General features: G+C 41.6%; 1 protein-coding gene and 1 long non-coding RNA gene across 2 annotated transcripts; one reads left to right on the top strand and one right to left on the bottom strand.

Moving 5' to 3' along the window:
• Window positions 1-697: 697 nt before the first annotated feature.
• On the bottom strand, window positions 698-11,098 carry LOC136447150 (solute carrier organic anion transporter family member 4C1-like). The gene is made up of 11 exons (XM_066445847.1): window positions 10,975-11,098; window positions 10,402-10,518; window positions 8,711-8,821; window positions 7,754-7,852; window positions 7,076-7,178; window positions 6,030-6,151; window positions 4,848-5,043; window positions 4,129-4,294; window positions 3,067-3,257; window positions 2,506-2,570; window positions 698-1,712 (listed from the first exon to the last, which is right to left on the bottom strand). The coding sequence occupies exons 1-11, from the start codon at window positions 11,096-11,098 to the stop codon at window positions 1,414-1,416; spliced, it is 1,593 nt and encodes a 530-aa protein (XP_066301944.1). The 3' UTR covers window positions 698-1,413.
• Window positions 11,099-14,453: 3,355 nt separating this feature from the next.
• Window positions 14,454-16,151, top strand: LOC136447569 (uncharacterized). Its single transcript, XR_010757757.1, has 2 exons — window positions 14,454-14,561; window positions 15,291-16,151. It is a non-coding gene; the product is annotated as an uncharacterized lncRNA (long non-coding RNA).
• The last annotated feature ends 7,249 nt before the right edge of the window (window positions 16,152-23,400 follow it).

The raw sequence follows: 23,400 nt of genomic DNA, 5'->3' as shown, positions 1-23,400 counted from the left end.
AGTACCGCAGTTACTCGATCACTGGAGTTCCCGATGCTTTGCTGGCATCAGGTATCACTAAACTTTAAAGAATGGGAGTTTGGTTTGCAACCGTTTCCCAAATTAAAAGGTGGTACGGTGGCCTTGCGGCTAGGGCTGTTGACTCTGAACTTTATATACATATATTTCTATACAAATGTTTGCCATATGCAACTGCATTGTATAAATAAATCGCAAGGGGTCGCACCAAATCGGTCGCCTTTCGAATTCCTTGCACAGTTTGAAGCTGTTGTGTGGATTGTGATGATATCTGTTAAATTTTGGGAAGTGTGTATAGTTTTGTGTTTTAGCGATTTCCTTTGTAAGGGTACGTTTTTAAAGTAAATTGATCGAAGTAAATAGATAAGGGTATGACAGTGATATGATATACAACTTTATTGCAGTATTAATATGTCTAGTTTTAAGAAAACTTCTGAGACATCAATCTGAGACCATCACTAAACCTTAGTACGTTTATCGTCCCAAATGACCAGTTGAACATTTGTTTCCTTATCAACGATTAAGAATTTCTTATCTAATCAATATACAAATGATTCACATTTTATTTTTCAGGTTCTGTCACCTTTGTCGGTTCCTTTTTCGTGGAATTAACTACTCTCCAAGCAGAGGTTTATGGGGAAGATTGTGACCGTTTCATCATATGCCCCGTTTTTTTGTCCAATCTTGGGGAGAGCGGACAAATAACGGGGCAAATGATAAAACGGTCACAATCTTCCCCACCAACCTCTGCTTGGAGAGTAGGAACAACAACAGGGCAGAGATGGGACCGGCCGCCGGCAAGGATCTCAGACAATCCTTTCATTCGTCAAGAGACGGCTCGATTTTGTACAACAGATCTACGACTGGACCAAGAATGCCTTCGAATCGCAGTGGTATATTTTTGTAATTGAGTTGAGTTGAGTTTATTGAGTTTATAATTCATTCTAAACAGACGACACTGTAATTCCAGATCTAGACAGACAGGCTAAATTCCGAATTTCGAAAAATGTTTAATTTTTTTTTTTCAAAGTGGATTGGGCAAATGAATCAACGTCTACAAGTGAAAAAATTAAGACATTTCCAGGGAAATGGCCAGTTCTGTAGATTTCTCCTTACCTGAATTCAGGAGTATTCTAGAGATTTCTGCAGAATTCTGGGAACCTCAGACAGAACTCTGGGAACCTCAGACAGAATTCTGGGAACCTCAGACAGAATCTTGACAAACAGTTTGTTTTATGGAATGAAAGAGTTTTCCCTTTACTTATTTGTATTCTGTATCATGATGTTAAATCATGATATAATGAGATTTCCTTTCCAAATCAACGAATGAAGGAATTAAGAATTCCCATTATGAGAATGTCAGTCCGTAATCATAGTGTACCCCGTTTCTAAAAATCAATCAGAAATAGAATCTAGTTCTTTTATATCCATGACAATACTTAAGCGTAGCGGTCTGGGGTCTACTCTCACAGTTGTCTCTTCGCTACGCCTCTTCTTCCAGGCATACAGGGCGATCAACAGAGACGCCAGGCCCAGGAAGTTGCACGTGAAGCTGGCGGCGAACAGGTAGTTACTCATGTTGACGCTGTCGTACAGCAGGCAGGCGCCGCGGTCTCCGGATCCACACGTCTGGCCCCAAAGCAGGCAGCTCCGGTCCACCAGCGCGCCGAAAAGGATCGGGCCCGGGATCGCCCCTAAGGCCGAGAAAAGAAACATCAGAGTAGAATGTGAACCAGCCAGAATTGACTTGATGACAGTTTGTCACCGAGACGTCGGTTGAATAATATATAAATCACTTGGTTGTGTAGATAGCCGAGTATAAGGACTGTTCTAATCGCCTCTTTGGTTCAATGGCTCCCCCTTAACTGGTCGCAAACAGTTGTGTGAAAATAGTATTTTCAGTGACTAAGAAGCATCAGTTTATAAGGTCGATCACGATTCTAAGTACGCATGTGCCAGGTCAAAGGTGAAGGCCCCAAACTTGCAAACAGCTCTCGATTCTCTACCTTTGTCTTAATTTGAATAACAATGTTCATACTTGTTTTGTTTATGTCTCAGGGGCCCCTTACCTTTAACATATGGCCCTTGAAAAATGTCAGTGTGCATGCGCACTAGGACTCGTGAACGACACCATTTACGTTGATGAAGGTTAACCATCCAGCGAGCCGAAAATTATCGGGCCAGGGAAAAGAACCATCAATCCACACATGCACATGCAGATGGGTACACGGATGAAGTCGACGATTAAAATGTTTTTAAAAGATCTAATAATGTTCTTAAAAGATCTATTTCAAGAAATATGAGAATGCCAGTGTTGAAGTTAATACATTTAAACAGAATATTACGTTGGAAAACACGCACAAAACCACTCCCAGATAAGAACATAGATATGCAGATAGAGAACGATTGGTTCTCTTCTGAGCTTAGCAAATATCTAGTTTGTTTCTAAAACATGTGACGTGTTAAAAGATAGAGGAAAGTACCTACCCAGAAGTCGTCCGACCACGCTGGATATACCAACTGCCATGGATCTCTGCCTCTCCTCAACGGATCTTATAGGGAGGATATGAAAAAAATATCCACAAGGTAGTTAGAAAAACACAACAAACATGCTTTTATTGTTTACTGTAGAAGATTAAACCCCCTGAAGCCCCGGTTTTACATAGCCGAACATGGCCCAACAGGAACAACATTCGTTTTAGCGGAAGTGGACACAGAGAAGTGTAAAGCAATGTACAATTCCAGTTTAATGCTTAGGTCCCAAATACCCGTCAGGGGTGTCCCGGCCGGGCCCCGAAGGACTGTCGGGTAACGGGGAGGGGTACCTCACGGCGTCTAGCGTTGATTCAAGGCCGGGTTTAAATAATTCGGGGTCCCGGCCGGTCCCGACTATAGCCCGGCAGCCGCAGGGTGTCCCACGGGACCGCATTGGGGTCACGTCCGAAAGTGTAAAAAAAAACCAGCCCGTTAACTACACCGCGGGCGGGACCCCTTTTCCAATAGGGACCTTCGCTTAACACTGCGCTTCGAAACCAACATGTTTCTAACCTTAGAAGGACGAATATCAACAATGGAACCACTCCAGAAAGACCTGATGCCCAGATGAATACCATGGCCAGCAATGGCAGGAGGAGACCACAGTCTTTCTCGCAGTATCCGGGTACAACGTCTGGTTCTGTGCTGTTACTAAACGTCGTTGTGTTCCGGTCCGGGCCAACGCAGTAGCATGTGCTGTATGTCTGTGAAAGCGTCGACAAGCCACAAAAGATCTGATTCAAATATAAGCATGAAAGTTCATATACACATTGTATACACATCATATACACATCAAAAAGTTGATCTGTTTTTGTAGTAAAGGATTCGACTCCTTGACAAATTTTCGACCAGTCTTCTGGTCTTCTTTAGAATAAGTGAGGACCCGGGACGGGGGACGCTACCAACTAACAGCCTTTTTTTACCCGTTGCTCTCGTCACACTTCCCAAAAATGACTTGTTTATGTTCTGAGCAATCGGGCCCTCAGTTCAGCCGAAAAGTTCAGAGGACAGAAAAGTTCAAAAATTTTACCTTTAACCTAATGAGAAAAAAAATCGAGATTTTTCCCTGAGGTATGAGGTCTCCGAAGTCTCTTTTTTTTAATAGCATACCTGTGTTTGGATGTCATAATCTCATCCGTGAGTATTGCAGGTCAAAACGACAGCCAACACACCGACGACACCTCGAATTTCAAGTAATGCCGCCGTATAGTAACAACGAAGTTAGCTTAAGCCCTCCTCTCACTGGACCCGCGGTACGCTGGCGGCGTCGCTGCGATCGATCGAATTGACAAGGCAACTCAACGGATTTCATCGACAAAAAACGAATTTTTCAAGCTTTGTGCGTTTTCTTGTCTTTTAAGTCATACTTGTACGTTTTGAATGATATTCCCGTTATAAAGTCACACACATCCAGTCTAGGACGCAGCGACGCCGCCATCGTGTCGCGGGTCCAGTGAGAGGGGGGGGGGGGCTTTAGGAAAGGACCACTTCAAACATGTCAAACTAGGGTCTGCACAGGCCTAAAAAAAGTATGAGACCTCCGAACTCTCTTTTTTTCTTGAACATGTAGCATACCTGTTTCTGGAAGTCGTGTTCCGCACATCCCGCGTGACAGGGAGAGAAGAACGTGAGGCCGTTTCTACCACAGACGGGGTTATAGTAGGTGGTGCAGCTACAGTTGCTGTTGCAGTCCGACAAAAGGGCGATTCCTGCAGTCACAGGGGGAGCCGGGGGAGCAAACCTGGAGACGAAAATATAATTATCAACAAAGTTTTGCTCGAACACCTTAGTTTTCCACGTTTCGTTAGTCCCTTCTACTGCTAGGGTCACATTTCCTAACCGGGGCACGACCGGGCTGTTTGCGAAAACGAAAAATGAAAGAATATGTCAGTAAAGTTGCACAAGCTATGCTCTTCGATAATGTTTTGTCGTTTTGTGTTTTTGTTGTCTTTTATATCATACTTGTCGCTCCCAAAGACTGCCCGGCCGGGCCCCGGATTGGAAATGTGACCGTGGCATACCTTGGCAATGCAGATTGGTATTGGTTCTACATCCCATTGCCGCTAGAGGCGCTGTGGTGAGGATGCGATCTCATACGTGACTGAGCCCCTCATTGCAGTTATCATTAAAAAAAACCAAATGGGCGAGTACGCCAATCGCAATCCGCACGGCTTGGAAACCCAACGCACTAACCACTAGGCTAAAAGGTTCGGACCAGTTAGCCTGGTCAGTTAGTGGAAGTTGATCCCCACTGTTACAACTGGAGTAGATTTGAATCCTTGTAAAGAGCGTACCTATCATGGTATGGTACCGTCACTCCTGCAAAGTCCACGTTAGGACAGCGAATTAGGCTATTAGTGGTGAAGAGTACGATTATGCACTGGGTGACGGACGCCATCTTTAGTGCTCCTTTCACTCCGACTCGGAACTTTTTCATCAGGAATCCGGACAGGAAACTGCCGAGCACCCCTCCGGGAACAATGGTCGCGCCTGATAGACAGAAAAGAACACTGGGAGTTGGAAGATACCATAACTTCTAGGGGTGAATTTCTCTCACTATTGAGAATAGGTGTTAGCCAGGCGCTGGCCAAACAAATTAGTAAGGACATGTATTATGGAAAACACGTATGAATCAAATGATAATTCGTGTAAAATTCGTGTATTTCTTAGTAATGGATTGCATGAAGTCTGTCATATTCGTAAACATTCCGTAAAACTCGAAGAAGTAATAAGACACCTCTGGTAATGCTAGGGTCACATTTCAAATCCGGGGCCCGGCCGGAAAGTCTTTGGGAACGAAAAGTATGATATAAAAGACATCAAAAACACAAGACATAGCCAAAATTATTTAAGAGCATAGCTTGTGCAAATTTATTGACATACACTTTAATTTTTTTTTCGTTCCCGCAAACAGTCCGGCCGGGTCCCGGTTAGGAAATGTGACCCTAGCATAAGTGACGTAACAAAAATCTGCAAGCATTTATTCTAATTCCCTTTTCGAAAGCTATTTAAGTACACAAGGTTGTTACCTAATAAAAAGGATGCCCTTCCGGGTGGAATGCTGAACTGAACTTGCAAATACTTCAGGCTGTATGTGATCACACCTGCAAACACCATTCCATTAAACAGGAAAGCGACGATTGTGAACATAAGGCACACGTTGCGTCCTAGTGTAAAATATTCCCTCGCAAGATCTCGGATGGCGGTAAGAAGTCTTCTTGTTCGGGATGACCTTGTGTTCGTGGTGCTCGGAACTTGCTGGCTTGTGCCTTCTAAAATGGAGGAAAAAGGACGAATTTCTAGTGAGACTCGCTAGATACAATGATACGTATCCATGAACCTTGAAATTCTGGCATTTTGATCATAAAAATGACTCAGTTTATTTCTGCATAAAAACAAACACCCTTATAGCCCTACTAGATGTTCAGTTTTATTTGAAAACGTCTTAAGACTAAAAGAAAGCTAATACATCTTACTGAAGAAGTCCCGAGTAAATCCGCCATGAAAGACACTGATCAGTAAGAGAACTGCGCCGAAAAGGAAGAAGCCAAGCCACCAGGCTCCCAGCCATCGAGGGTCTGTTACTCCGCCTATGGGCCTACGGGAGGGAAAAGGACACCAAATAAGAACCAGGGGTACCAAAGAATTCATACGAGTTTTACGGAATTCATACGAGTTTTACGGAATACATGCGATCCATTACTAGAAACATTCGAATTTTACGGAATACAAACGATCCATTACGCAGAAACATACTAGTTTTACGGAATGCATACGACCCATTACGCGGAATACATACGATCCTTACTAATTTGTTTGCCATCGCGCTAGCACCGAATCTAGCTTTGTCTGGTTCTCCTACTTTGTCTAAGCCTACATCAGTCTTAATTTAGTGCAGCTTGAGATTTTTAGAGTTTATCCGGATCGGATACGTCATTAAGCTCTTGAAGCCAAATTATCGTACGAAGAACTGGTTATCCCGAGTCCGCCATCTTGAATTTGGCGGTCATGTCATGTGACCCAACAAATAGTAAGGATCGTATGTATTCAGTAAAATACGTATGTTTCTTAGCAATGGATCGTATGTCTTCCGTAAAGTTCGTATGTTTCTCGTAATGGATCGTATGTATTCCGTAAAACTCGTATGAATTCCGTAAAATTCGTATGAATTCTTTGGCACCCTGAGAACTGCATTCACGATCTTTTTATTCATCTATCAATGAATCTTTAAGAAGGTCCCTTCAGTTAACTAAGTTTCTGATGTCCAAAGGCGCCCTTACAAAAACATAACACATCAGGATACAAAAGGATAACTTAAACTGAATGAATAATGCATTCGCAAGAATATAACATAAAGTAGTAATCATCAAACTTTGATAATTACTACTTCAGAGGTTATTAAGTTATGCCTACCACAAATACCCGGAAAACACAAACACACACACAGACACACACAGACACAGGAACACCTAAAACTTTACCTTCATATTTCATGGAGGTACCAACGGCATATCTGACTTACGGTATTGCGTCGGCTTTGTCGACATCTATGTAGAGCCCCAGTAGCTGCCCCCCGAGCAGTATGCCCACGGCGACCGCAAGTCCTTTGAACGTCTGGACAATACCTGTGAATAAACATGTCCCGATAACACAGTTCTTCTCACTTAAGCAAAGCATTTTACCTGCCAACAGTTTTTTTTTAAATTCTGTGGCCTTCCTCTGGGCGATATCGACTGGTTCTACAATTAGCACTGCAGCTAGGTGTCGCTGCAGTGAGAAGGGTGCGGCACCAAACGTGGCTAAGTTTGCCCCCCCCCCCCCCTGATCAGCGTGGTTCATGACTGAAGCAGGTTTTCTTATACATATACAGTCATGTTTATTGTTCACACAGACACACAGACACACACGCACAAACACAAAAAAATGCACACACACACACATACTTCCATACATACATACACACAAACGCGAACACACACACACACAAACATACAAACACACACACACACAAACACACACACACATACAAGCACACACACACACACACAAACACACACACACACAAATACACATACACACACACATACTTACATACACACACACACACACACACACACACACACACAAACACACACAAACACACGCAAACACACATTTCTGTAGTGCAGATATTTTACAATTAAGACAAATCTATACTAACCGATATAAAGTCCTCCCTGATTTGATGGTGCACTTATCTCCACCAGATCATAACCAAACACCACAAGCGGCGTTGCCCCGATCCCCATCGCAACTTGGGCTGTAGGAAAAGACAAGGGAACAATCAAGTGAGAAGTTCATCAACGCCACTTGGAAACTACACGGACCCTGCTCACTTTTCCTAGGGCTTGTTTCCATGCGTCGTGACCGAAAGCAAATTGTTGGCATTCTTGGAGGAGTCAAGAATGCATCGTACAAAATCCAGCTCTTTTTTAGGGGGGAAATATTGCCATAGATTTTTGTCGATGGTCCGTTTCACTATCAGACATAGGTTGTTTCTCATAACAGGTAAACAGTCTTTAGGCGCAACAGCAGCAGTTTTGTGCAGTCGGTACAAGCTGCGTAAGACCAGACTGTAAGGTTTGATCCACTCACACCGAGATGGACCCCTACTCTTTTCGAGAAGTGTGGTGGGTTCTTTAACATGGTGTGGCTGTCCTAAAACAATGGACCTCCAGATTTACGTCCCATCCGAGAGGACGTGCCTAACCGAGGAAAGGTACTCATTCTCACATGAGTCGAGTGCGGAAATAGGACGGATGTACATTGCCTTTCATAAGGGCCCAACATTGGGTCCTGGTAGGGATAAAAACCAGGAACATTTAGATTCTATTTCAACAACCCTAAACACAAGACCGACTTGCTACTCCCCCCTCTGTCATATTTAGGAAAAGACAACTGTCGTTTTTGATCTGGTCTTTCAACCTTACAGGAAAAGGAATTTCTGGTAGTGCTGTTCATGTAAACAGAACTTCATTTTACACGGTCTACAGATTCTTTTAATTGTCTAATATCCCAGAAAAATACATTGTTTAGATTTACTGTTATTAGTATAAATGATGATGAGTACCAAGAATAAAAAAGGAGAGGTATTGTTGGAGCGTCCCTTCGTCGGTACATTCAGATCGTGTGCTGTTTCCTTGGAGGTCACAGACGTCCGATTCCAGGGCTCCGTACACGTGAGGGCCCACCAGGAAGTGCGGCATCCCGTAGAGCATTGATCCACATCCTGCAACAGTCAAAGGAACGTTCTTAGAATCTGTCAGGTTACAGATATCCTGCCTTTTTGAAAGTAGAAATAGAGCAGTAAACAATTAGCACATAGTGTTGATGTCGATTGCTAACTTACATGCCTGAAGCAACTTTGAATACGATTGCCCGACCTTCTTCAGATAGTTCTCAGGGATATTTAGCTAGTAATAAAGTAGACGATGATTGTTCCTTTTTTTTACTATAACGAGGTTTTTCCGTTCTGAATCAAAGTTGAAGTGTATTTGCCAAAACAACTTGGACTCAAGGAATGAGCAATCCACTGCTTCTGTGTAATTAGGGAGGCCGTCTACATCCGAGCTTTACAACCGTCCCTCAACAGAGACGGGGGCACCACAGGCTTTCTGGAATCTATGATCCACTGGTCACCGAGTCACATGTTCTATCTGCATAACGTGACGTCACAGAAGCACTGGGTTGCTCATTCCTTAACAAAGACTGGAGCTGATCAGTCGAAAATTTTTTGTAAGTCAAACTTTTGTGCTGGCAGCTACAGCTGAAACTTTGATTCAGAATAACTTCTACCAACACAAATGGACTCTAAAGTGGAAGTTTTTCCGTTATTCTTATTGCCGCATTTTGGCGCGAAGTAGCGTTCAGATGGTCCTTGACACCCCCTTTCCACCTCTCTGCGACCAAGGGATAGAACAGAGTGCTCAACGAATTTCATTTTTTTTTAAAGAACATCTTATACCCTTGGTGTGTTTTGCTTGTCGTCAGTGGAATGGAGCCTTACCTATAAGTGCTACTCCGATAGCTATGAATCGAAGTTTCATCCGTCGAGACTTGACCAAGCCAGACAACACAATGCTAGTTGTAGCACATGCGAAGTCGAAAGATCCTGGAATCGTCCCTGGTAAAAAAAAGAAGAAATGGTATTAGATAACGATCCCTCAATGCTGTCTCCATATATACCCCGAATTTCTCTTGCACAAAACACACAAAACAAATTTTTGATATCAACACACGGGTAGAAAAACTAGTACGTGACCTCAACAAACAAAATGGCCGCTCCTGGAATGTGACATCATCTGTTTCTGTATTCCTATAAAAGAAAACTTCATTGGAAATCGCAGTGTTGCCACTGAATTAAAAAGCAACGTACAATGCTTAAGGTGCATCTAAAAGATATTTACAGTTATTGCTCCGTTCAGTGTCGTTGTTGCGCCGTTTTGACAAATGGGAATTATTAGAAATTTTCACAATTTTAGGCCATGAACTGGCAGCCAGTGGCGCAACGGTAACGTGGCGCAATCAAGGGAGATAGCCAATTAAGTCCCCCTCTCACATGTACGTATATGTAAGTCCGCATGAGCTGTGTATCAATAATGTTTATGCTTTAGGAAAATTTTGCGAGGAAGAAGTTTTCTACTTGAACGCGCCGTAGTGCAGCCTGGTTATCGAACTAAAGAAAGGACTTTTCCGGCAGCAAACTTTATTAACTAAACCAAACGTTATAAATTAAACCCAAAACGTGTTGATACGTACATGTAACTCATGCGGACTCGCATATACACACAAGTGTGAGGAAGGCTTTACCTGACTGTGAACTTGAGAGACCGAACCGTCTCTCGATGGTTGTGATTGTAGCACTGATGAACCCGTCCGAGATGAGACCCAACGTCAGTTGCGTCAAGCACACGGCAACCAGAAACCCTTTGGGATTGTTCAGGAACTGAAATCAAGAGTTTGTTTTAGAGTATCATTCGTAGATAGTATTTTGCAAGAGTTTACTTTCGTTACCGAAAGCCAATTACATTTGCATACAAGTTGTAGAGTCATTCATTATTATACAGGTGTAATTATACAGTAATTGTAAGTTTGTCAGGCCTAACTGTAGGGGAAACTTTCTTGCTTCTGACAAGGGTGTGCTCAGCTTGCGTACACTTTGTCAGACTCTGTGTCAAAGTGTACGCAATTCAGTATTGCATACTTAACATACTTGACCGTGTTGATTTAGTTAAGTTCGAAGTGCTTACGTCATCGCCACGTGAGCGCACAATGTGTGTCATCACGTGCATACACCATATAAGGTAGACGCTACAACTAATTGCATACCAAGACGCAACCATGTTAGTACAAAATATCAATATGCACTGTACCTTTAAAAACCTGGGGCGGAAACACCACCATCCATATGAAGCACGTTCCTCGTCACTTTTGTCATCTTCATTTGTATCGTCTGATCCGGTTTGAAGCGGCTCCTGTTCCGGTGACTTCTGGGATTGGTCGCCATATTGTCCCGCGGTCACGTGATCCTGGCGGCGAGAGACAAGTGAGAAGGTGCAACAAGTAGCCTGTGTTTACACAATCTCTCGCTGGCTAGAGTTAATAAAGATATTTACACCCAAACATTCTCATCCGAAATTCACAATGATGATAGAGAGAAATCTTATAGCAACAAATTACGAACTTACCGGCTGTTTAAGTCCCTGTATAAGGAAGAAGAGTATTTATCTATAAGTAACATACAGCATAGAGTAGCTGTCACTAAATTCAGGATTAGTTGTCACAAATTACATATTGAAACAGGAAGGCACAACCACACGCTTCTAGAACATAGAGTTTGCCAATTTTGTGAGTTAAATCAAATAGAAGATGAGCGGCACTTCATTTTAGATTGTAAACTTTACGATATAGAAAGAAATGTTCTTTTCAAATGTATTAATGAGAAATTCCCATGCTTTGAATATTTAAACGCAACGGATAAATTCATATTTTTGTTGCGTCTAGATAACCCTTGTATAAGAAACATGATCTGTTCATACATCTACACATGTACAAAGAAGCGAGAAGAAGTTGACTTTACTAGATTAGCTTAGCTTATCCTTTTCTTCTACCATGTATGTTTACACAATGTACTGTACATATTTCACTGTATATGTCACTTAGATGTTAGTTTGGTTTGTGTTAAACGACCTGTATCTAGCCCCTCGGGGCACGAACATACAATAAAGGTCTTCATTATTATTATTATTAAATAACCCCATCTCCTAGGGGACAGTAACAGTCGGGCCGGCCGCTAGGAGCGCGATTTAATCAGGCTAGGTGCACAAGGAAGTTGCAAAAATCGAATATGTTTGACTTCAAGGCAATGTAGACAAAATAGTAGCTTAAGTTTATCTGCTCGTTCTTACTTCTTTTTTAAAAGCCACTGTTATATATGACGCCCAGCGGAGGTCATCTTACTGCAGCAAACACACAGCAGTTGGCGGTAACAGTGATCGGGCGCAAATTCAAACCGACCGAACAAACATCGAAATCCAACTAAAACAGTCTCAAAACTGACATATTCCTCTACCATTCGCCACAGTTTCTGCCACGCTGACGTGCACAGAAGAATCCCTACAGCTTCGTTAAGTACTGTGACGCACTTTATCATACGTAGACTAATATTGACGACAAGAGTCACTGATGAACACTGTGTTCTAACCATAAGGAGACACGGAGTCTCTGATCAGTCGATGGACTTTGAGCCAGACTGAAGATCCGTACATTTTAAGCTGTGCATATGGCTGTCAGTTTGATCCCATATTCACAAGACGGTGGTCGCTGATTGACCGTACAGCGACCAAAATTAGATCTGTGTGACTCTTAATTTTATAATTTTTTACAAGATGTAAATCTATGATTAGAAACACACAAAACGTCCGAAATTTTTTCTTTATCGATGAAATTCGTTGAGCGACCTGTCAAATCTGTAGTCACTGGACGGTCGTAGCGCGGTCGCAGCCTCTTGTGGTAAGGAATGTTAGCAGCGGGAAAAATCTGTCTTTTCTTGGTGATTCACTCTGATAGACTCGCTGCTTACTAGCAAATGTCTTTCTCTTTTTTGTAACTTTGTTCCCAATGAAGGTAAATAAACTCCTGTTAGTCATTATTTGTTGTTACACTTTTAATGTTATGAGTTCTCCTCAAGAAAAAAATGTACATTTAAGACTGGATATGAGATCCACTATCCATGTAGATATACCGTATCTCTTTTTCAACTATACCTCCGCGATCTTGAAAAATGGGTATGAATCATATAAACAGGACCCCACAACAGTATTCCTTTGTGTCTTTGGGTTTCATTTCAAAGTTGACACACCTACCAACCCTACTGCTTTAATTTAGGAAACAACGCCCCAGATCTACTAATAAAAGATCCAGTAGATACAACAAGGGCAGCGCTCTACTCAGAATAACATGTGCAACCTTACGTAACCTAACAAGACACCTGCTTGGGTAGAGAATCTGTGAGTTACTCATTAAATCAACTTACAGTTGTAGGGAGATGTTCTGCTTTACTTGAATACATCGTCTGTTTTTCTCCAGATAAATTACATCACCAAAGTCACCGATAGAAAACGCGAAACACTTCTTTGTCGAGTCGTTACAACAAAGGTACGTGACACTAGGTTTGTCACCGTGGCTGGAAAAGATGACCTAGTTTCCGAAAGGTAGGTCGATCGTTTGCCACGTAAACATTCTTATCTGCTGATTTGCCTTGATAAGAATCAGATTTAGGTGAACATTAGGATTTAGGAATAAAGACAAGGTGTGCACGCTGTATTGTATCCTACTTCTCTAAAAATGGACACTAGTGTGAGCACCAAAGGGAAGTCGTTTCTTTTAAATTTATTTTCAAGACAAGCATTTGGATTGTAGCACGTTTTGTTGCTGTAACGAAATTTCGGGTGTTAAGTTGGCAAACATTCGGCGCCAGAAGGGAGATGTGGGGAGCGCAGTAAACATTTGCCATTCTACCATCCTGACAAGATGCGGGCTGCATTAACGTTATCTAATAGCTTCGGTGTACTTTAATCCGGGCACAGCTGTTATATTCCTCGAAAAATTGCAGTGGCCACCATTGCAAGCGAATGCTGTATATTTCCAATTTTGTTGACAAAGAATGTCTATTTTTGTTGAATGAACAACCACAATAACATGCCCTCATCAATCTTTAACAATGTCCCTTTGTCTGTGCAGTAGTGCTCCTATCGGATTGTTTTTGTACTGCAGCTTTTACATTCTCATTGTAACATCCAACCGGAAAGGAACAATTGATAGCAGCGCTATACTACTGCCTATAGGTCATTGCTGTTCTATTCAGTGCTAGCTAGAACTGGGGTATGTCCAGCTGTGAGAAGGCTCAAACTCACCTGTTTCTTTTTCCAGCCTCTACTCAAATAACGGTCACATGCATCGATCGTGCGATATTTTTGTTAAAGGATTTTCAAAATGAATAAGGAAATTGTATATTTCATTTGTGCTAAATGGTAGGAACTTCATACTGTAACTTTGCTCGAGAGGAACTTTGATTGATATAAAATCATGAAAACATTGACCTTATTTACATAACTAATGAGAAAATACATCGTTATTTTTTTGTCGTAGGGTGCACGAGCGGCGACAACCGGACCTTAGCTTTGCCGTGGCATCCGATTTGGGGGCTTTAAATTAATCTTACCCATAAAGACAAGTTTATGTGGGGTGGTCCTTCAGGAAAATTCCTGCACGATCTTGTCTTTTCTTCTTTTGGTTTTTTGTCTAGCTCTGTTTGTCTGGTGTCGGAACGGCTGTCAGGTATCTTATCACAGTACACATACGGGGCCTGTCCTGTACAGCGAGAGGGTGTGAGAGAGACACAACAGAGTTGGAAGTCTTGAGACACAACTGCGGAGGATAACAGTCTTATTTAAGCTGGAATAAGCAAGGTATGTAATGGTTTATATAGTCGTTTATAAAATGATCAATGCACAAACCTTGATATGTAAGTATACCTTGAAGCATGCGTAAAGGATACAATTTTGTCACTGTGAAGAAACAATAACCTTTGCGCATGGGTGTTGTGCTTAAAGATTGGGTTTAATTCAGTGATGATTTCAAGGTTGTCAGTCTACGACTGCAATCTTTTTAGCCGTTTGTGGTCGGCATTTGGTTAATTGCTCTGAAAGTAAGGTACAACTTACCATTCCGGACTGCAAAAGGAGTGAGGAGAAATTCATTAAGAAAGTATTTCGATCGATAGAATTTCTTGCAAAAAGTAGACGCCAGAAGAATTTAATCGTAAAATGTAATGTGTTATTAGTCAGATAGATTGTATTACCGCAGAGGCAAATCTTGTGACACTTTGAAGCGTACCATATACGAAAATTTACTGTCATGATCAACCTTTGAACGTGCCTACCTTTTTTAGCGGGAGGAATTTCCCCATTACGGTTTTAACGACACTACATCAGACGTCAGGACATACCAAAAAGGCTGTGGGCTGATGAAGTGACCTCCTAGGCCATGATACTGGTAGACAGATGTAGCACATTTAGTGTATTTGTTGCAAAACTAAAACAACAAACCTGAAATTTCTATGGATTTAAACGGTCTTTCCACAAAGATGATAAGTGTGAAAAAACTGAATTTTCTAGATATATATTTTTCTCCTTCAGAAAACGCCTTAAGAGACTGGTGATGGCTGTTGTACGTCTTCTCCTCGTAACCATGGTTACGATGTGTCTGTTCCAACACTGCGTCACCAAGGAAACTGGGAAGGAGGGAAAAAGCAAGACTAAACCGGAAACAAAGCCAAGCGAAAGCGGAAGTGACGTAGGCGGCGATGGTGGCCTGCTTGACACGTTAGGGTTTTTCGGCGCCTGGTACCTGGGCTGGGGAGGGGTGGCGCTAGCCATCTACGCGGGGTCAAGGGTCGCGCTGCGATTCGAACTTTGGGACTTCAAGTAGCAGCAGCTTCCTCCGAATTCCTCCGAAAGCCATGCCGTGCTTCTACTGAGACATAAAAGAAAGTGCCTGCGAATAAGAAAAGAAAGACAGTCGACAATGTTGCCAGGTTTGCTAATGTAGGAAATTGCGTCATCATCCGCATTACGCATGCGCACTGCAGTTTGACGCCAGAAAGCAAGATGGTGCCTTAAAGTCGCAATGACATGAAAGAAAGAAAATGTCAACGTGGTTGTAGGACACGTATGGCGATTCAGTTTAGTTGAAAAAATAGAAGTAGCTATACTTTTAAAACTCTTAGCCATCATCGCAAGGACTCACAATGGCAGACAATACCTCCGGAAGCATAGCAACTGTTCATCTACTGAAACCTGGGAGTTGAACTGTGCGAATGAAGTTTATTGCAGATTGATTCGGTATTCTTTGACTCTGGCTAGCTACATTGCTAATTGAACAAAACATCGCAAAGTAGTCAAACATTTATCTTGAAGCCGTGCCACACAATCGTAAGCCGAAAGCCAGGTAACATATATGTGTTAACATGTCTAACTTGAATAAACATTGTAAATTCACGAGATCATCTTGAACGTTCTCTTGAACGCCACCTGGCGAGACGTAGGAAAAGCGCCTTCTTAGTTTTAGCATACAAGAATGTAATTGCCCCACAGGTCAAAGCAAGTCTATAAAACCTCCTTGATCAAAGCAAGGAAGACTTTACAAGCATGATTTACAGTTTATTATCCTGCCAAAAATCTGTACCAAGGGAGTTCGAGAAGGTACTTACCACTACATCAGCACAGAGATGCTTTAAGAAGCTAGGCAAAAATAGGCACTATTGACATACCATCTGAATTCGTCATCAGCGGTCTTAGGCCGAAACTGCTTCTTGGATTGGTTTCTTGCTGTTTGCTATTCGAAGCGACTGGAACGTTCAAACTATTTTAAAAACTGTCTGATAGAATTGATCCAAGCAATAAGCTGTATGTAGAGCACGGATGAAACTGGAAGCAGCCTCACAGTTCAGCTACTGGTTCCAAGAAAACGTCTTTGGAGATCACAGTTTTGCCACTGAATTGAAAGTCAATGTACACTGATCTCCAGGGATTGCGTCATTTTACGCTCATTCGCGCATTTTTGCTGATTGCGTTACAAATATTTTCCAAAATAATTGTTATTTCAGGCGCCAAATTTTACCGATTGGCGAGTGCCTTTCGCAATTTGCGCAGTCTAGTAAATTACTAGCTTTAGGGCTTCCTTAATGAAAAGAATTCATGGATCAATCCATTTGAAACGGACCTCCTTCCCACCACAAACACGTTTTGTAATCAGGTCACTTGTATAAAAGCTATAAAGCCCTTCCTCACTTTCCATCCTCTCACAGATCCAACAAAACCCATAATTCATCCCCGATTTACCCCCAGGTACAGACAATATGGCAATAATCACCAACTTCTTCCCAAATAGTGGCAAGGAAAGCCTGCGTCAGCTTAAAGAGGTCCTTGCACTGATCGAAAAGTGGGATTTACCAATGGTGATAAATCCCAGATAAGCGTAATTAATGTTTGCTTTCGCTTTTTGACATTATAGCCAACCATTATCAGGCTTACCTGGGATGTATGATCGCTTTTAGTTTGGCCAATCATTCCCAAACGCACCTGTTGGACGTTATATCACGGGGCATTATATCACGTAATGGTTAAAAATAACACCTGGAGTTAGCAATGGAGCAATCGCTCGACAAAAAAAAATCAAATTCACCAATAGTGATAAACACACACATGTACAGAGGACAACTATAACGGCTCAGTGTATTACCTAAAGCAACCATTACTGGGATGTCCACACAGTTAAACGTACTGGTAGCAGCTTCACAGTTGAGTTCTTATTAGTTGCTACATAGGAGACCCCGGTTCAATCCCGGGTCAGGACATGTCGGTTGGGGCTGCACCCGTATTTCGGAAAAGACGGAAAATGGGAGTCCCGTGTTCGAGGAGGTGTCTTGAGCACGTTAAAGGGAAATAGATAGCAACCCTGTACTACACCCTGCTACTGAAACAGCAATAAAACCTGATTCCTTACGTGCACTACAGGGGTCTGGACGAAGAAGTAGAGCAAAAAAAAGTCAGAGAAGAACAATGTACTTATTGCCGCAGAAAACACGCGCAAAACACTGAAAATGAACCTCAATTCTTACATCAGCTTACAGATTAAATAAGAACGAGGGATCAAAGAAAGAATTAAGGCCAATAAATCTTGAGAACTCACTTCTGCAGCCAGAACAGCAAAATCAAAAGGGCCTTTAAGATAGAGAAAAGACATCAAAGTATCTATCATATACACGAAAGCTTATTTGTTATGATAGAAGATGGCTTATCGTTGCGCTTTAAGAAAGCCGTGCCCATGGCGTCATTCCGCGTTAAACACATTATACATCAATGCTTACCCCGTTCCTTTCCCTTTCTTAGAATTATTAAGTTAGATGCGGCAACGCTATAGACTCTGATCATACTACATCATAGAGTTTATTTGATAGTAAATAAGATTAAACTTCGTGTTTGAATACATTCTATTTTGATCTTTTAAAAGCTAACCCGGTTAAGAGGCGAATAATCTGGTGTTACGTGATAATTCGATTTATGGTAGAATCCTTGTTCTTCATCTAGGCCATCTTCTTCATGCTTCAAAACGTGTTTGTGCGACTTGGCTTGGTTCACTGGCGATGCCAATTTTGATATCACTTCATATCCGGACAGATTTCTTTCATCCACCCACATCGAGACGGTCTCATACCTTTTTTCGAGTGTGTTCTGTTAGGCACATATATGTGGCTCTCCTCAAACACGGGACCTCCATTTAACGTCCTATCTGAGTGACGTCCTTAGCTGAAGCTAAGTACTCATTTACGCCTGAGTCGAGTGATAAAATAGGTGTAAGGTGCCTTTCTCAATGGCACAACATCGAGAGCTTCCAGGTTTTTATTTCTATTTTTTATTCATAGTAAAAGTCTTTATTGCATATTCCTGCCCAGATGGGCTAAATTCACATACGACCACACGTGGTCTATAGGAAGCATAATGCAAAACATGAATTGATAAGCAGCTACATGCTAACATTGAAAAACTAAAAGATAGACAAACTGCAGAACTATTGCTAAACTAGTGTTGATTACCTAGTAGTTTCTTCTCTCTTTTTGAAACATTTGGAAACATGACTACATATTTTGTCTACTATATGTTCGTTCTTACATGACATCAGGTATATAAAAGTGTCCTGCTTTGACATTTTTGTACATTTCTTGTCTAATCCTATTGTCTTAAACAGCGATTGGCGCTCATCTTCATATAAAGAACAATCGAGTAAAAAATGGGTTTCATTTTCAACATATGAATGGTCACAGAATTCGCATGTTCTATCATTCAGAGGGGTACGGTTATGCCTGCCAGATTCTATGTGTAGGGAGTGGTCACTGATGCGAAGTTTACACATCGCTCTGCAATGTTCGTAGTTTGCAAAGTTTAGAAAAACGCGCCAAATCTGTCTTATTTGCATATTATCTATAGGCCCCCATTTCATGATATGCAAATAAGCAAGCGTAGAACGCTAAGAAATACCCGAATCGACCGTTGCGGTCCGAGATCGAGCGTCAATTATAAAGGAAAATCACCACAAGTGAACAAACTTCAGAACGCTCGATCGCGTGTTCGGTGGTTCGTTGGAATGTTGGACAAAATGGCAGACAAGTCAAGTGGCGGTGGGGATTGCGTATATAATTTTTGTTTCAAGACGTTCGCACAACACTACAAAGTCGCATCCATACGTGGTGAATATTGCTGTGCAGTGTAATAAGGTAGATTCAACTAATGATGTAGAAAAATAACCAAAAACAGTGAATTTTGTTGTATGTTCCGATCACAATATGCCCCTTTATAGGGGAAGGGCTAGCAACCCGTCCATGTCAAAATATACCCTGCTTCTGAAACAGCAAAGAAGTCTGCACCCCGACGTTCACTACAAGGGTCTGGACGAAGAAGTAGAGCAAAAAAAAGTCAGAGAAGACAATGTACTTCTTGCCGCAGAAAACACGCGCAAAACATTGAAAATGAACCTCAATTCTTACATCAGCTTGCAGATTAAATAAGAACGAGGGATCAAAGAAAGAATTAAGGCCAATAAATCTTGAGAACTCACTACTGCTGCCAGAACAGCAAGATCAAAAGGGCCTTGTGTATATATGGACATTATATATAAAGGGCCTTGAGATAGAGAAAAGACATCAAAGTATCTATCATATATAAGAAATCTTATTTGTTACGAAAAAAAATGGCTTATTAAGAAAGCCGTGCTCACGACTTCATTCCGCGTTAAACACATTATACATCAATGCTTACCCCGTTCCTTTCCCTTTCTTAGAATTATTAAGTTAGATGCGGCAACGCTATAGACTCTGATCATACTACATCATAGAGTTTATTTGATAGTAAATAAGATTAAACTTCGTGTTTGAATACATTCTACTTTGATCCTTTAAAGGCTAACCTTGTTAAGAGGTTAAGGTACTAAATAACCTGGTGTTGCCAGGTAATTCGATTTATGGTAGAATCCGTGTTCTACATCTAGGGCATCGTCTTCATGCTTCAAAACGTGTTTGTGCGACTTGGCTTGGTTCACTGGCGGCCAATTTGATATCACTTCATATCCGGACAGATTTCTTTCATTCACCAACATCGGGATGGTCCCCTACCTTTTTTTCAAGTGTGGTCTGTAAGTTACATATATGTGGCTCTCCTCAAACACGGGACCTCCATTTAACGTCCTATCTGAGGGACGTCCTTAGCTGAAGTTAAGTACTCATTTACGCCTGAGTCGAGTGATGAAATAGGTGCCTTTTTCAATAGCACAACATCGAGAGCTTCCAGGTTTTATTTTTATTTTGTATTAAACAACATGAATAACAAATACAGACAAGATGGCAGCGCACTCAAGTTAATACAACTTATATTAACGCGCCATCAGACAAGAAAGGAACATAATTTATACAGTTATTTACTTATATACACAAAAGTTAGTTTAACAAACAAATAAGTGAAAGCATTCAATACATATAGTTAATATGTTTCGTTTCCCAGTAAGCTCAAAGCTTCCAGGTGCTGAGTTAACAACCCTTAGCCACACGTCCACCATGCCATCTAAGTGGTAGGCAATTACAATATTGGTCAAGCCACGAGTGGATTTAAATGTAAATGATTTCCAACGATTCCATCTTGTTTCCCCGTATCGTTGTTGTGCATGCTTGCCAGCCCATCCATATCACGACAAACGCCTACTCAGCCTAATGGTGCATCTTAAGTGCTGACAAGCACGGAAACATTTGAGAGCAAAGTGCTCACAGATGGGTCTTCGCCTGACGAATCGCGCTCCTAGTGGCCGGCCGGTCCTGTAACCGTCAGTGTAAACACAGGCTATTATTATTGTTATAATTATTATTGGGTGGGCTGACTACTCTCTCTTCGCAGCCAGGGGCTGAATTGCGAGGAGCGCACATTTGGCGGGGCTAGATCGCAAGGGTCTGTAGCGACTGCCATTCAGCGCGCAGGTGAACTTAATACCACAATTGCCCCATGTGCGGGCATAGGACTGTAGGTTTTGAACCACTCACACCGGGAAAGACCCCTACTCTTTTCGATAAGTGCGGTGCGTTCTTTAACGTGCTCGAGGTGTGGCTCTCCATCAAACACGGCGCCCCCATTTAATGTCCTATCCGAGGGACGTCCCTAACCGAAGCTAGGTACTCATACTAAGATGGGTCTAAGATGTATAGGACACTTGAATTCAATAGAAATAACATTCGACCTCGTAATCCGCAACGATACTACACATATATCAATTGGTTTAACAGTATCCACTTCCACTTGGAAGTACATGTATTAAGTTTGTCAGAATCAGCTTCATGTAGATAAGTTTGTGCAGACGCATGTTCAAAACGTGCTTAAGCGCTTGGCTTCTACAAAGTTTCATGATGAAATAAAAAGATTGAATGTTGTTATCAACTAAGTCAGAATCAGCTAGATTAAAGGCTTGTGCCGATACATGATCAAAACGTGCTTGGCATCTACAAAGTTTCATGAAGAAAAGATAGAGATTGTTGTTATGGCTAAGTGACCCGATGACAGCTGCTGTGCCGGACCACTTCTCTAAGTGGTCAAACATCCTGCTGAGGCACGTACATTGCCACCTGCATCGTGATTCCAATATGTGCGTATATGGTATTAGACACGACCAGGAAAAACATCCCCTATAAAAGTAAATAAAGGAGGTTGCTAATAGCCTTTGGTATAGAGATGCACTTTGATGGTTCAAATTTTATAGATAAATGACCGTTAACCCTAATAATGTACGTTGAAAAATAAGATAGATCTTTTTTTACTTTATCGTATATTTGTGCATCGTTGCAATTAGCTTTGGAGCATGAGCTTTCAACAAGAAAGTATAAACCATATGTTTGATCACTGGGAAGTATGGATTTTGACAGAATAAGCTTGATGAAAAGTTGTGCCGACACATGCTCAAAACGTGTCCGGCTTATACAAAATTTTACAATAGAATAAGAAAATGCAATGTAGTTATAAAGTGGGCAGGTAACAACTTTGTTACTCGTATGGCCGGGCCGGTAGCACTTCTCCAAGTGGTCAAACATCCTGTCGAAGCACGTGTATTGCCGCTGGCGTGACACTGGGAAGTAGAGATTTCGCCAGAATCCGCTAGATGAAAAGTTGTGCCCATACATGTTCAAAAGGTGCCTGGCTTATTCAAAGTTTTAAAGTGAGTTTGCAAAAATATTACAAACTATCTGTTCACTGAGGAGTATGGATTTCGTCAGAATAAGCTTGATGAAAAGTCGTGTGCCGACACATGTTCAAAATGTCCTTGGCTTATACAAATATTTGAAGATGAAATAAAAATACGCAATGTAGTTATAAAGTGGGCTGGTGACAGCTGTGTCACGGCACCACTTCTCCCAATGGTCAATCATCCTGTCGCAGCATGTGTATTGCCACTAATGTGACACTGAGAAAATATAGTATAAATCATATGTTTATTCAGTGGGAAGTATGGATTTTGACAGAATAAGCTTGATGAAAAGTTGTGCCGACACATGTTCAAACCGTGTCCGGCTTATACAAAGTTTTACAATAGAATAAGAAGATGTAATGTAGTTATGAAGTGGGCTCCGGCCGGTGATAGCTGTGTTACTCGTACGGTACCTCATCTCCAAGTGAAAAGTTGTGCCCACACATGTTCAAAAGGTGCCTGGCTTATTCAAAGTTTTAAAGTTAGTTTGCAACAAAGATTTTAAACTATAATATGCTTGTTCATTGAGAAGTAGAGATTTCTTCAGAATCCACTAGATGAAAAGTTGTGCCCACACATGTTCAAGACGTGCCTGGCTTATTCAAAGTTTTAAAGTGAGTTTGCAAAAATATTACAAACTATATGTTTGTTCACTGAGGAATATGGATTTCGTCAGAATAAGCTTGATGAAAAGTCGTATGCCGACACATGTTCAAAACGTCCTTGGCTTATACAAATTTTGAATATGAAATAAGAATACGCAATGTAGTTATAAAGTGGGCTGTGGCAGCTGTGTTACGGTACCACTTCTCCAAGTGGTCAAACATCCTGTCGCAGCACGTGTATTGCCGCTGGCGTGACACTGGGAAGTAGAGATTTCGTCAGAATCAACTAGATGAAAAGTTGTGCCCACACATGTTCAAAACGTGCCTGGCTTATTCAAAGTTTTAAAGTTAGTTTGCAAAAATATTA

This window comes from Branchiostoma lanceolatum, chromosome 13, assembly GCF_035083965.1.
Source record: "Branchiostoma lanceolatum isolate klBraLanc5 chromosome 13, klBraLanc5.hap2, whole genome shotgun sequence".
Classification (NCBI taxonomy): Eukaryota; Metazoa; Chordata; class Leptocardii; order Amphioxiformes; family Branchiostomatidae; genus Branchiostoma; species Branchiostoma lanceolatum.
The sequence above is the reverse complement of the archived record's forward strand: the minus strand, read 5'-3'. Positions and strand labels throughout refer to the sequence as shown.

Bases quoted from the DNA above. Each gene is read 5' to 3' on its own strand.
- LOC136447150 (XM_066445847.1), bottom strand. From the start codon at position 11,098: ATGGCGACCAATCCCAGAAGTCACCGGAACAGGAGCCGCTTCAAACCG. The intron at 7,179-7,753 runs GTTAGTATAGAT...GTTTATTCACAG, and splicing joins TCAGGGAGGACTTTATATCG to GTATTGTCCAGACGTTCAAA. The intron at 4,295-4,847 runs GTACGCTCTTTA...TTTCGTCTCCAG, and splicing joins ACGGTACCATACCATGATAG to GTTTGCTCCCCCGGCTCCCC.